Genomic DNA, 15,529 nt, shown 5'->3' on the forward strand with positions numbered 1-15,529 from the left:
GGGAAGAGGAGAGGCAGCAAACATGTGATGTAGAGCAGTGAAACATATATGTATCTACGTTTGCAGACTAAAAACTTGATTTACATGCCTTTGACAATGAAACATCCTGATGATGAAGCCAATTGTGTAGCTATTTCTGGGTAGATTTTTAATTTGGATTCAACTGAGAGAAAAAAACTTAAAATTCATTAAACATTAGAATTATAGGATATTGAACATGAAATACAGTTTGAGTACTTTCATATACACGTATCTACCTTTAACAGCCAAGTAGAGGTTTTATCAGGCTTGCTTCAGAGAAGTCTGTTATAAAATAAGTACTGTAATTATTTTATGCCAACACAGTATTAAAATCTCCAGCAGGATGTGCACAGAAGGAATTTAAATGTTTTCTATAATATGATTTATAGCATTATTTGCTTAAAATGAAGACTAGCCAGGTTTAGTTGAGCCTAGACAGGATGAACATAGATGCTGAATTAAAAAGTCACAAAGAGGCATCTCAATCAGTTTCCCCTTGGAGGTAGATTCTGCCAGCCTGCAGGTGGAGAGGGTCAGTGATTGTGACCCGTGTCAGCGGTCCCAGCAATGTTAGAAATGCTTTATCTAAGAATTTCTTTCAACCTACAGCCCAACTGAATGTGCTCCCTCGCCCAGTTTCCAGGTCTTATACTTTCATAACTCAAAAGGCTCCAGAAATCCTACCTCCTCTAATCTTCAACTAGGGAGAGTGTATCACCTGCCTCTTTGGGGAAAAAACCCTACCATTCACTTAAATCTAATTTTTCATTAAGATAATAAGGATATTATGTTATCATAAGAGGTATTTCAGCCCTACAAAATTATTTACTTTGGGGAATCCATAAATAGTAATTAATATTAAACTACAGTGCTTCAGAGCTCAGAAAGTACTTGACAGAAAATGAAATGAGGAACTGGGATAACAGATTAAAAAAGCAAGTGTCAGGTAAATCAGTGGGGAAATATGAGACATGCATAATTCTTTTCTGTGTCATTGATGTCCACATGCAACTGGTAAATGACAGAAACCATTTTAACTTTTGAATAGGAACCACTACTAACTTGACCAAATGCAAACATGGCATGATTACTTCCATTTTCAACGACTGAAGTATCTATTTCCTAACGATAAAGCCTTTCCAATTCATGAGCTCTTTTTGCATGAAAAGAGCCTCTGAAACTGCTCATTAAATTCTACACATATCACTGCAGGTGTCCCCGTGTCTTCCCTCTAGACAGTGAACAAATTGGGGACAGTAATATTTTTTCAATCATGGTCTCCTGGGTAGACAGAACTGTGTAATATGAACATGTTCTGATTTAAAATCATTATGTCTCAGGATCAGAAAACTTGGTTCCAGACTCAGTTTATCTAAATATCAGCTGTGTGCCCCTGGGCAAGTTACTAAACCTCATTAAAGTCTTAGTTTCCTCATCTGTAATAGAAGATATTATCTATCTTATAGGATAATAGGGACTAAATAATTCTTGTGAGAGCTCCTAGCATGTCAGAAATACGGAGTGAATAGTAGCTGTTACTATTAAACATGGAATCCATGCTATCTGATGTTAACAGCATTTCTTATCCTTGATATTGTCTGATAAATAAAGTTTTAGTGAAGTGGGGAAAAAACTGGATTGATGGTGAGAATCAGAGAGTTGAAGGGAAGAAATACTAATATACTAACATATATTAGCAGCATCAGATATTTGTTGGCTGAAAGTTTCCGCTTAGTTTGAACACTCAACCTCCCTGAAATCACCGTTTAAAAAATAGGAGTCATATAATCCTATGCTCATATGCAGCTGTGCGGCAGCCCTCCTTCCTGATAGGGGGAACAATATCTGTCATAGCAGGAGAAAAAAAGCAATGGTACAAGCAATCCTGAAACTTTTTGCAACTAAGATCAGCTGAGTTTTCTAAATCTTGCAGTCTCTGTAATGCTTCCACAGCAGCGTTAGAAGTGGCAACGTGGTATTTTGAAGCACCAGGTTGGAGCCATGGTTTTGCAATTTCCCATCTCTGTGGTGTGGGCAAAGTCAACAAGTCTTGCTGTGCTTGGTCTTATCAGTGAATGAGGAGGCTGGGTTGAATGATTTGTAATGACTCCTTTAGTTTTAAACTTTAATGATTCTATGACTACATTTGACCTAAAGCCATTAAAAGACATACTTTCCAAATTTTTCAAACTACCCCAAAGGCCCTCATTTAAATGTCTTCACCCCAACTTTTGCTAACAAATAAATCATACCTGGACTAGTGAACGATCTCATTATTTACCCCTCCTTCCCCTCTCCGGAGTCCTTCCCGCAACCTAACAGCGTTAGAGAGGAACTGTGCTTTATTCTCCTGTTTCTAATAGTGGAGCTATTGAAAGAAAAATTAAGTAGTGAAAAAACTACTCATTTAAATTGAAATCTGTTTACTTATGACTGTAGATACATCTAAAGACCAACAGAAAGAGGGAAAAAAAACAGTTACCAGTTACTCCTTATTTATTCATTATATCTTCTTTCCTGGATTTGAAATTACAGTTGCCATGAAATTCAAATCAGAACTGCCTATCAGATTAAGGGGGAAAAAACAAAACAAAACCACAGAACAAAAACCAAGCTATTCTAAGTTTATTAAAAACCAAGTCTATACTTTAATTCCTAATGTTTCAAGTGATAATAACATATGCCAAAGTATATCAACTGTTATAAATATGTTACCAAGAAACTGACTTTAAAAAAATACATGATCTAAGTAAAACAAAGTTTTCAACAGAATCCACAGGAGCTAAAAGAACAAGCAGTTACATCATTTCAAACAGAAAAAGGCTAAATGTGTTTGTTTTCCTTTTATTTTTTATCCAAACATTCAGGGGAAACTGACTTGCTTTGTTCAGTGTTTATTATTTTACCTTTCCTGAAGCAGAAACCAAAACACTTTGATAAATGGGATAGTCTGGTAAACAGACCCTTGAACGTTAGGGCTCAGAACCACTAATCCAGTTGCATTCCCATCTTTGCCCCTTTTCCCTGAAGTCACTACCACTATGCTTCAGTTTCTTTATATATAAAAGGGTAATAATACCTAATACAGCCTTACTCCAATTCACACTTACATGGAACCAGAATGGATCTATAATACATGCAAATAAGAAGGGATGAGAAAACTGAATGAAAACTGCGGAAGACAGCTGTCCTTTCTGGAAATACTATCACAGTACTTTACTCCATGGATAGTCTATTTTACAGACCCAATTTTTATAGCCCCGGTGATAGGCTGTCTTTGCCTGATGTCAAAACTTCTTGCAAACACTCTTTTCCCTCCACAGATCCACAATTACCAGACCCAGACCAAACCACCAAAGCACTTTTTCCATACCACCCAGAAGAAATTCGGCAGTTCCATTCTTGAACTTAACTTTTAAACTCAGTCTTTAATAAAAAGGTCAGCACTGCTTTGTAGCTTCCCACACCCAGAAGTACCATGACTCGACCTTCTCTTTGTACCTAATATAGTTTCAAGAAAGTATTAAAATAAACAGGCTCATATAAACATGTCTATTTTTTAAATAAAGGGCTTTCCCTAAATACCAAATTAATCTATGCAACTCCAGGAAAAGATGATGCATTTAAAAGAAATGTCTGGGAGAACACAGAAAGCTTACCAAAGTATCATACAAGCACAGGCATTACTTATGAATACCTGAAATATGAATATACTCATCCCCTTATGTCTGAACAGGAGCCTGCATCTGGAATTCCCCTGAACCACCTGGAGGACTGGTGAGCCAAAGGTCATCTTCTCCACCTCTTCATCCTGTTCCCTCCTCCCTTAATATTTTCCTCATCAACACATTAACCTTTTCCTCTTTGGATACACCAGCATTTAAGAGTCATAAAAACGATTTATTTAACTTTATTGTTCTGTTTTAATGCTATTGTCCCAGTCTCACTTCCTGTTACTTTCCATTGCATTTTTCATATACTAACGATGCTCTTGTGGGCTGGCTGGGAACCCAACTCCTACTCTGGTTATTTCTACTGCAAAAATTCATTAGGTTCCAAACATCCTACTAATATGATTAATCCGTTCACAGACTGATGGATTGTCTGATTATCTTTATCTATCAGGTCCTTACAGGCATTAAAATGCTTAGGAAAAGAATGAAGGCCCTCTTTGTCATCCTTCCCACATCTGCCCTTTCCCAAAAAGTTCATGTTGGGAACATTTCTCCAGAAAATAGGTCAGAATCTCATTTTGCAAAGCAATTTCTATCTCACTGATATAATTTTTTTTAATAGTAATCTTTTATTTATGTATTTATTTTTATTTATTTTTGGCCGTGTTGGGTCTTCATTTCTGTGCGAGGGCTTTCTCTAGTTGCGGCAAGCGGGGGCCACTCTTCATCGCGGTGCGCGGGCCTCTTCACTATCGCGGCCTCTCTTGTTGCGGAGCACAGGCTCCAGACGCGCAGGCTCAGTAGTTGTGGCTCACGGGCCTAGTTGCTCCGCGGCATGTGGGATCTTCCCAGACCAGGGCTCGAACCCGTGTCTCCTGCATTGGCAGGCGGATTCTCAACCACTGCGCCACCAGGGAAGCCCACTGATATAATTTTTTTTCAAGATTAAATCAAAGCCTTTATTAAACATCCCTCCTTCAAACCACCTGCATTTAAACCTATACCCCTCTCCCGAGTTGCGAACTGTTAGGGCTATGTGTGTGTCATTGTCACCTGGAGGGTTAGATCCAGTTGGACCACGCAATGCTGAAAAGCCACGCCAAGATACACCACACTGGGCAGATCTCCATGGTCCTGTGCCCCAGCTCCACCTCCTTGTTCAGTGTTTTCATTTTTGAAAATCACTGATACAACTTTTAATTGCAATTTTATGAAAACAAAATGAGAACCTTGGCTAAATTTTTAAAATACATATTTGATTTTTACTATTCAAAATTTAATAAAAACCTAGCAATGGAAAACCAATCAATTATCTCAAAAAATAATGCCACCTTTTTTCTCCCAAATGTGCAAATATAAGCTATCTCAAAACAATGTATTTTTACCGAGGAAGACAGGATGCATGTGTGTGTGTGTGTGTGTGTGTGTACACACAATCACAATGTAGGATGTTTGTTTTTCCATCTCTGGCTAAAAATATGCACTCTAAAAGTATAAAGTGACGTTCTATCACTTAAAAACATATATATTTGATAAAATATCACTTATTCTGTTTTGGCAAGAATGAGACCAAAGTAATATAGTTGGACAAAATACTGCACTTTAACTAATTCCTAATACATATTTAAAAGGAAAAAAGAAAAGCTTTACTGCCAAGAAATAAAAATCCGCAGTTTCAAATGTAGGGTAAGTATGTAAACAAATAGATTTGCCAAACCTGTGTGGCTATGGTTCCAACACAAGAAACACAGAGTTAAAGAGCCATACAAATGTTTGATATTTCCTGAGCTGATGCTGAAAATAACTTACAGGAAAGGGCTGCTGTTGAGACACATGAGTCCCAACCCTCACCCTCTAACTGTGCTTAATCTCACTGGTGCTATGACAACCATGGAAATGCTCGTTAGGGTTATTAATTTATACTTTCATCATTATATTAAAATCCAACAATACTACTAGATGGTACATGCAACCCAAGAGAGATAGCTTCTGGACTGGGTCTGAAGAATTATAACACAAATGCCATAATGGGATTTGAGACTTGAAATACCATTCGGCAGCTCTTTAAGCCCAGTTTTGTGTTTAAAATAGGGAGAAAACCAACAATGAAACTGCTCTTATTCAGGTTAGAAAATGACCTCCTAAATGCCAAATCCCATCATGTCCATTTTATAAGCCTTAGGTCAAGTGTCACCATCTCTGTGAAGTCATACACCCTGCCTGGGATATAACTCAGACAAAGCTTGGATTACCAAAACCATGTTGTCCTACAACTGAGCCACCTCACTGGGCAGAAACTCCTAGGGAGTAGCACCCCCTTCCACCTTTGAATGCACAGTGCTTGACACAGGGTCAGCCTTGTGCAGTAAATAAACTGCGGACTTGCTACGTTGCCCAGGAAAACCCAATTACCACACATTTTCTTCGAAGTGCTTGTAATAAGAACAAACTAAAACAACAGAGGAAAAACCTGGAATGTTTCCAGGGAAAATTTTTCTTGGTTATAGAATCAAGAAATCCGCTACACTTTTAAGAGGAAAATTCCAATGTTTGGGCACGAATAGTTTGTGATTTGTCCCTCTTTAATATCAGAAGCCCAAACTTGAGGAACTTCCTTATGGAAATCACACTTCTTAAATAATAGTAGTAAATGAGCACTCATCACCTGCATGCCAGTGAGAGAAAAAGGCCCACTGTCTGATAGTTGTTTTAGATTTATTATGTCTGAAACATATCAAGGAAGAGGGTAACTATACCCCAAACGTACTGGAATACTCCAAAGTGGCTCACAATCTTACTTCAGACAAAACTGCTTCTGAGAACCCAGAGCAATGGCCCAATGATGACTTACCTGGGAATACCTAAAGCTATGTTTCTTTGGCTTTACCCTCCTTCACCTTGAGATTTGGCCATTCAGGCTTCCTAGTGCCACTCCTTACCATCCAGGCCCCCTCCCTCAGTTTCTTCCACTCAGGAGAAAGGAGACTGGGGAGGGTGAAAGGGGAGGGATAGGAATAATAAAGAAGAAAGGAGGGAAAGCAAATCCACTGCATCCTAATTCCCAACCACCCAGCCCTCCCCTTCTCCTTATCACTCGAAGTGCCTTCAGTGCCTTACAGTCTTTCTCACCGCAAGCCCAGCCCCCAATTTCCTCATTTTTCCTTAGTCACCTCACCCTTTCCACAAACCCTGTAGCCTCAGAAGCAGCAGATTTGCTCCACTGACATCCCGGTGCTCAACTCCACCCTGGCCAACTCTCCTGCATCAGCACAAAGCACAGAGAGGAAGAATTTTCCTGGGAAGAGGGAAGGGGAAGCCAGTGCAGTAATGGTTAATATAATTGGGGGACTAAACTGGGACCTTTACCACCATTTCCACAGCTGTTTCTTTGGAAAACACACTCTGAGTTCCAAATTATCATGAACTTTTAGAACACAATCCTTTTTGGAATTGGGGGCTGCCTGCAATTCTTTCCTGATAAGTTATAAACACGTTGTTATAAATTTGTAAATGTTAAGTAGTTGGATTCATGAAACATCTATACTCTAAAGAAGGTGACCATATGGGCTACCCCAAGCTTGGCAAATGTCTGTTTACTAATCCAGAATCTTCTTGGTTATATATGTAGACTCAGTAAAACTAGTGAGTCTCTGAACCAGTCCCCTCTGTAAGATCCAAAACCTCTTCCCCAAGGCCTAAGAAACTGTTAAAGACACTCTCTTGATTCACTTCAGCAGAAGAATCTTAAACAGGGTTCATCTGTGTTTTTTCTTATCATTTTAGAAAACTAGGGTGTTGGATTTTGAGTTAATTACTCTAAAACACAGATCTATATTTTCAACAGCCATATTCCCAAACAGGATTCCACTTGGATCCACTCAGCTCACCTGAAACAGATGCCCCACTTCTCATGTACCTTACTTTGGGGTGGCCAGGTGTTCTCCTCATGAAGGCTTGAATTTTGCTTTCTCTTTCTACGTGATGTTGTTTACAAAAGGTACAACCTCCCAGGCAAAACCGTTAGTATAGCCCTATGACTGAAGGCTTTTGATTCAGCTGGCACATTTTAGGAATCTCAAGGCTGTTTAGGCCTCCCTGTTCCAGGCCTAAACAAAAATCTCCATGGAAAGCAAAATTCAAAAGCAGAGCTCACCCACTCCTCACCAGGCTGCCCTACTTGACAGCTTCAACCTGTCCAAAGCCGCCCTCGGTTTCCTGTAGCCTTGAGAAAGAACCCTCCTTATGAATGCCATCCAGCTGCACCGGCTGGCTGCGAACATTAACCCCTTCCATGCTGGTTCCCCCCACCCGAGCAGCAGTGCCCTAAAGGCATAAGAACAAGTTCTAGAAGTTTACAGCTTGTGTTAGAGATAATGACAAACCCTTCAGATTAAGCCTGAGGGCCAACAGGAAACTTACACTAAGGGCCAAACCTCCAATTTCAAGGAAAAACTCCATCTTAGCTAAGGATAGTAGTATGTCACAAAGAAGCCAAATTCATTCCTTACATACACACGCACACACAAAATAATACACAAAAACTTGTTAAAAGGAGGGCAGTACCAACAAAATTGTCCCATGGTGAGAAGAGCAGGCATGAAAATAGACTTTTTTTTTTTTTAAGTTGGATACTTAACTCCACTCTCCGTTGAAATGTTTATGCCAAGGGAGAGGCTTTTGCCTAGGTACTAACATTCAGAGAGTAGACAGTTGTAAACAGAATGGAGTCAGATATGAGAAAAGAAGTAAGATAAGGAAGGTAAGTCTTTTATGGGTTAAAGGAAAAAGGGCAGAGAGGATTGAGTAAAGAAAAGTGCTAGGAGACCATCTGAAAGTTAAAAGAACAATTTACCTTACTTGATGCGATTTTTGCCTAATAATTTGATTTATTCAATTTACCCAATAATCCTTTTTTTTTGAGCCCCTACTATGTGCCACATGTGTTACTATTTCTACAGAAGTCCTATTTTAAGACCTAAGCACTCAAAGGCTTGAAGTTAGTAACCTAAGAATATGAAGACTTCAAAAAGGGTCTGTGTACTTCGTGTTAAACACAAAACACTTTAAGTACAATGCCAAGGCTCCCTTTGTGACTACGGAGAGAGAAGGAAGCTGCTCCCACAGTTACCTCCTTTGCCTCTCTTTCACTCATTCTCTCATATACTCAACCAACATCTACTGATTCCTACTAAGCCCCTTGCTTGGCCTTATGCAGGACAAAAAGATATGACCAAAACTCTTGGAGCTTAAAACCGAATACGAATCAGACAATTCTACCATAAAACAGACTGAGATAAAGGATACCACAGCATAACTGGGAAGTCAGAATAGGAAATAAACACTTCCCACTAAGTAAGTGTAGAAGCTTCACGATGCAAAGGATTGCTGAGCAGGACCATCAAGAATGTGCAAGGTTTCAGTTAAGACAGATGAAGTAGGTACACCAGAGGTAGGAAGTACACATACAAAAGTGAGAAACGACAGTAATTATGTTTTTCCTGCATTTTTCCTATGCCCATCTGAAGTTAATTAGCCTTCAACAAGTAAAATAACTAATCCTCAAAGAGTAGTGAATTTTGCAAATTTAGAGGTTTTACCTGACAAGGGCAACATAGGTAAACACAGATTTCAAAAACTTCACAGATTTCTTACATCTCGCAAATAAACCTCATTGAACTGGCCAATTTCCTCCCGTAGGTTCTTGCTATGACTTCCGAGTTGGTGCTTTAGAGGAAATGGGATGTCTCTGTTCTAGGTGTTCCTTGTAGTACCTATACTACTACTACTACTGGTTCAAATTCTTTGAATCAGCTACTAAAATAAGTCAACTACTTAAAGGCTGCATTGCAAACACCCATCCCGACTATATGATAAAAAGAGACTGCACTTTGGAAACAACTTAATATACGCTTAACTAAACCACTCCCTCAGGAAGTGATTTTTTTCCCACGTATGAGATCTTAACCTACCTCACAGGGCTGCTGAAGGTTAATTTCAGTGATGCAAGCAAAAGGGTAGTGTCTGTCTGACACCTAAGTGTTACCTGGAATGCTGATATCTGGGTTCAAGTTGCAGCTGGCCTTCTGGAGCTTCATATGGCTCTTCTACCTCATACACATTTGCATCAGTGTCCTCCACGCTGCTGGAATTCTGCCATTCCAGCTCTGGAGTTTTCCCCACAGTCATAATAAATGGCAAGTTCTCATACTCTGGTATTTCCTCATAATGGCGTATATTTTCATACTCTGGTGCACAGCCGCTTATAACAGATTTGCAAGGTGCCTGCGAGGATGACTCCCTGGAGAGCAGTTGGTCATCCAAAGACTCAGCTCTTGGTCCATTAGCTGCACTGGTCTGGCCCCGCGACTTCTTCCTCTTCTTTTGGGATTCCAGGCTATAGTTATCTGTCGAATATGCCTTAATGGGTTTATTTCTCTTTTCTTCTACCAACAAGCCATGCCAATCACTTTCACTCCCTTTTCTCTCCCCACCAGCAAGGCTGCCTGAGGTTGTGTCTCCAAGTTGGCTACTCTTGGACCAAAATTTCTGGAAGTCACTCTTCATGAAACAGATGGACAGCTTCATGTTGAGCAACTTCTTTAAAGAGTTCTTCTTTTGAGAGTCTTTGCAAGGCTTAGTGCACCTTTCTGCATCCACAGCAGATAATGATTTTGCTCTAGGCTTGGTCAGGGCAGTGGGAGGCTCACTGTTTGAGGATATGGTAACAGACTTTAAGGATTCTGGGTTCCCTGAAAAGGGTATAATAGGATGAGGTAATTTCCACACTGGCTTCTCTGAAGCCCGTTTAGGCATATCAAAGGAGGACGACACACCATGGTTTTGGGCACATAAATGCTGAAGGTGATTTCTTTCTAGACCCTTCTCTGAACTTTTTTCTTCGTTTGAGGGATGAGAACTTTTCTCCACAAGCTCCTCTGAGGCAGCCTTTTTAAGCACTCCTGCAGAAGGCAAGCTGTGTCTTTGAGGTTTTTTGGGGACAATTCTTGAGGAACTTTCATCTTTTATCATAGATTCCTTTTGCAGTTGAGGGACAGACACTCCCGGGTTACAGGCAGTAGGCAAATGTTCGGTGCAGGTTAATCTGAGCTGCTTGGGCAGACTCATAGATAGAGTACTGCATCTTATAAAACTGGTCCTTTTGTCCACAGCAGGTGACATACTAGAACCATCTCCTGTCTTGTCAGAACTCAAATTAGAGTCTGTCTCTAAAGGAGATGCCATATTTTCAAAGGAAGATGTTTCAGGACACAGAGCTTTTTGTGAGTTGATTAAGTTTTGTCTGTCACCGCTGAAGTCCACATTCAATTCACTTTTATTTCCTGGCTTCACTTTGTCCACCTGTTCCTGGTTACACAAAACATTCCGATGAAAAACACTGATTTTATTGTTTTTCAAACTATCTTCAAAAAGACAAGGAGAGCTACTGCCTACATTCTCTGGTTCTTCAGTACTTTCACTAGGAGTATCTATATGTTTCTGGCGTAATAGGCGTGCAGCACGTGTATTTCTGGGCTTGGGAGTTGGAAATTTGGGGGTGTATGGCACTAAGTGAATTTCCAAGGGACCAAGGTCTTTGACTTCTGATTTCTTAATATCTCTATCTGAAGATAAAAAAGTACTCCTTTTACCATTTTCTAGAGCTTCTTGTTCAGATGAATGAAAGTAAGTGTTGCTTTTTTCACTGTCACCCTGACTAGTTTCAAAATTTTGAAATTCATCACTAGGAAGTTGTAGGTGGCAATGGTGATGATCAGAAACTTTTTCGAAGCTGGACAGGGAAGGTGACAAATCTGCAAATTCAATTCTGAATTGTCTGTTGGAATTACAGCCATCACTCATTTCTGGACTGTCTGTGGATCTGTGCTTCTGTGGAAAAATAAAAGGTGACGTTCGTTGTGTTAAAACATCTTTGAGCTTCTCTTCCAGGATGTTTGCCTTTAAAACTACTTCACTCTGGCTCTTGACCTTTTCATCATTAGAATCACATTTACGCTGAGTTTTTATAGCTGAAGAGGACTCACCAATTTTATTATTTTCTAAATTTTCATGCATTTCCAGGGGCCCTAAGATAAGCTGCTTGACACACAAATTCTCTCTATTTCCAAGCTTATGGTTACACTCAGAACGGCAGGAACACATTGGTAAAATATAATCACTGCTCTGATGCCCTCTGTTTTTGCAGCTAGAGTTGTCAATGCTTTCAGGGAATTCCTGTTTATGCTCTTCCAGGTTCACGATGATTTTCCTTGATGGTGACTGCCTGATGTCTTGAACGGGTGAGGCCTTCAGAACTTTTGGTTTCGGAGCTATTGCTGGTTTGGTTTTCTTTGTTGACTGTGGAACACTAGAAACCACGATCTCAGGTTTAGGTGCAACAGGAGGTGGAGCTGGCTTATTATTTGCCACCACAAACTTTGGCTTGGGGGCCACTGGTGGCTTCTTAATCTCTAGAAAGGAAAAAAAATCTGATAACCAAAAAACCAAGGCACAAGATAAATGATTAAATTTGATAACATTTTTACTTTTGACAATACGCTGAACTTGCATTTTACTAGGTAGTTTATATTATATTATACAGAGTCTATTATTACTCTTGAAAATTCCTTAAATTGCCCTTCAGTTCCAGTACACATAGCTTTGGATATATTGTACATTGCTTAATAAGTCCAATACAGTTTTTCTTCTAACTCTGGAATGGATTACCATATCTTCAGGCAACACTAAATGAAATACAGTAACTGGCTTCTGCTTGAGATCCGTATGTAGGAGAAGGCACGTCAGTTCATTTGCTGAGTGCTAAGAGTTGAATCTGCCTAAGGTTTATGTAGGATGCAACTCTAAGTTTCTCATGTGAATAAGCAGTACATATTCTTCTATCTCAATGACATACAGTAGAATTGTATGAATGCCCTTTATCAATGACCTATCTCACTAGAACCACAAAATAACCTAAAAAGGAATACAGAAATCAGAAATTTTCCAAACTGAAAAGTAATGATACTGTAATATTTAAGGCTCTCGATAAGGTTGGTATTTTTTCTGTGCAGGGGTTGTCAAATGGGAATTTTCATTATAATCCTTCACTGAGATTTATTTTTAAAATGTCACATGCCTACGCTCTACCCCAGGTGATTACGCTGTGTACCCTTCATTTATAACCACCATTCTAGTGCATTTAAAAGATGACCATGATTCCTATTGTAGTAATTCTTTCTTGGCATTATGTAAAAAGGACTCAATGAGCACCTATTACACTGTGCTAGATTTGCAAAGATCTGCCACTATCCTACAGGAACCTAAATAAAAGCTTCACACAAAAGACCTATAAAATGAAGTTACACAGAGTCTGAACATCCTCATTTTTTAACGTTCTTTTATGTTTTTCTACCTATACTATCACTTATCACCCCGTCATATTTCCCAAGACAAGGTAAAACATATTTTATCTTATACTTCTTATACTTATGTTTGTTCCTCCAACAGGATCTAACGCTTAATGAAAACTTAGTTAGTGAAAAACATAAACATAAACCTTTCAAAATATCATCTGCTGGACATTGTTTAAGTACTTGAATACACAGAGGCTTTGATTCTTCACTTGGTGAGGAGTTTCTTTTCAACAAAGGAAATTAGTCACAACACTCCAACCCAGGAAGATATTACAGGGACATGAGTAGGGAGGAAAAAAAAAAAAGAGTAGGGTGCTCTACTTCCTTTTACCAACCAAGGAAGAATTTCTCAAACCCCTAATACTCTGTGTTCAACCAAGATCACCTGATGACAGATGCCTTCTCATTCAATTCCTCAGGATAATGTTATAATAAAAAAGATATGAAGTATTTCCAAAATGACTTAATACAAATTCCCAATACCATGCAATTTCAGTTGTGTTCAATAAGCATGTTATTATTGTTTTCTTAGGTAGAAAAAATTTTAAAACCATTCAAAGCCTAATGATAAAGCTTGGTGTAATGGTCTATTAAATTAAACTCCTGACCTATAAAGTCTTAAGAGAAAGTATGAATGCCCTAGGCCTCTTACCTCCCATCTTACTCAAGATAAGGAAAACAGACAGACCATCACATTGATTTCATTTCTGTAAGCATTCTGAAAACATCCTACCTCTGGGCATTTTGAAGGAATTAAAAAAAAAAAAAAGAAATCAGTTCTGTAACATGGAAAGAGTTCTGGAGATTGGCTGCACAGCAGTATGAACGTACTTAACGCTACTGAACTGTACACTTAAAAATAGTATAGATGGTAAATTTATGTTAGGTGTATTTTACCACAACTAAAAAAAACAAACAAAAAAAACCCCTGTCTCATTAATCTTTTACTTTCTGAATCTTAGAGCCTTTTCAGAAGCTTCAGGGTCATTTACCCAACCAATTTTTGCTATTTTAGTTCAATCATTTTTCATAAATCTCTGTTCTTAGTGTCCTAGAAATTCAATTAACTATATGAATTATGGTCGATTACCAACAGATATAGCGCAGCATTATGTACCTAACTGCCTCAACACATACTCACTGAATTAAATAAAGAGGCCAATAACATAACTGGGTGTGCCTCTGTGTGGAGAATTGGTTGCCTCAGTTTCCTTACTTGCAAATGAGGGAGCTGAACAGATCTCTAAAGCCTAAATGATTGAGATGATAACTTCAGGAGATATCTGCTTCAGGAGAACCCTTAGATTCTCTAGCCGCTTTGCCCTGTGTGATTTTTCTTCGGTGTACCTCCCTCTGTCTTCACCACTAGAAGGCAAGCTCCAGGAGGGCAGGTACTTTGTCTCTTTGCTGTATCCCCAATGCTAAACATAGGGCCTGGGAACAGTCAGAGCTGCCACATAGGCATAGTCTTTACTATGTCTCAATAACAAGATATTTCTTTAAAAAGAAATCAATATCCACTTAAATGTAGAATATTTTGAAAAGTTAGCAGGAATCAACTTCAATAGGATTACTGAATAAGTTCTTTAAATTTATTTAATTAATTAATTAATTTATGGCTGCGTAGGGTCTTTGTTGCTGCACACAGGTTTTCTCTAGTTGCGGCGAGTGGAGGTTACTCTTCTTAGTGGTGCGCGGGCTTCTCATTGCGGTGACTTCTCTTGTTGTGGAGCACGGGCTCTAGGCGCGCGGGCTTCAGTAGTTGTGGTGGATGTGGGCTCAGTAGTTGTGGCTTGTGGGCTCTAGAGCGCAGGCTCAGTAGTTGTGGCACACGGGCTGAGTTGCTCCACAGCATGTGGGATCTTCCCGGACCAGGGCTTGAACCAGCGTCCCCTGCATTGGCAGGTGGATTCTTAACCACTGCGCCACCAGGGAAGTCCCTAAGTTCTTAATTATTAGTAGGAACAAGTGTTCAACTAAGTCACTAGAATAGCAATATTTGAAGTCCTTCATTATTATTATTTTTTTAATTTTAAAATTATTTATTTTTTAGTGGCTCTATTTTGAAAGAAACACAGCTCAAAAAATAACGAGCCTTTATATTACGGTCTGCTCCAATGTCAAACTCTTGAAATAAGTGCACGACGTTTGGAAATGGATCCAGCACCTTTGGATCTTAATACTGTATCAACAGTCAGACCCAAAGCTTTTTAGAGCATAGCAGCAAATCTTTTATTTACACAGCTGTTTGGCTCCAGAGAAAATAAGGTAAGAAAGTAAAGCACTAGGTACCATTTTACTAACAATTACAAACACACTCATCGTCTGTTACACACAGATGGCAGCGGTCCACGTGCAACACTTTCTTAGCTATTGGACCAGCCAAAAAGCAGAGCACAGCACATATACACCGAGACCTGTACA

General features: G+C 39.2%; 1 protein-coding gene across 2 annotated transcripts in view; it reads right to left on the reverse strand.

The window, feature by feature from the left end:
- Window positions 1-15,529, reverse strand: part of FGD6 (FYVE, RhoGEF and PH domain containing 6) — a 112,678-nt gene that overhangs the window by 94,758 nt on the left and 2,391 nt on the right. For both annotated transcript variants that reach the window (XM_036867176.1, XM_036867177.1), the window contains exon 2: window positions 9,739-12,163. In XM_036867176.1, the coding sequence (XP_036723071.1) occupies window positions 9,739-12,163 (2,425 nt within the window). The remainder of the gene's footprint in view (window positions 1-9,738; window positions 12,164-15,529) is intronic.

The sequence above is a fragment of the Balaenoptera musculus genome, chromosome 10 (assembly GCF_009873245.2).
Source record: "Balaenoptera musculus isolate JJ_BM4_2016_0621 chromosome 10, mBalMus1.pri.v3, whole genome shotgun sequence".
Taxonomy (NCBI): Eukaryota; Metazoa; Chordata; class Mammalia; order Artiodactyla; family Balaenopteridae; genus Balaenoptera; species Balaenoptera musculus.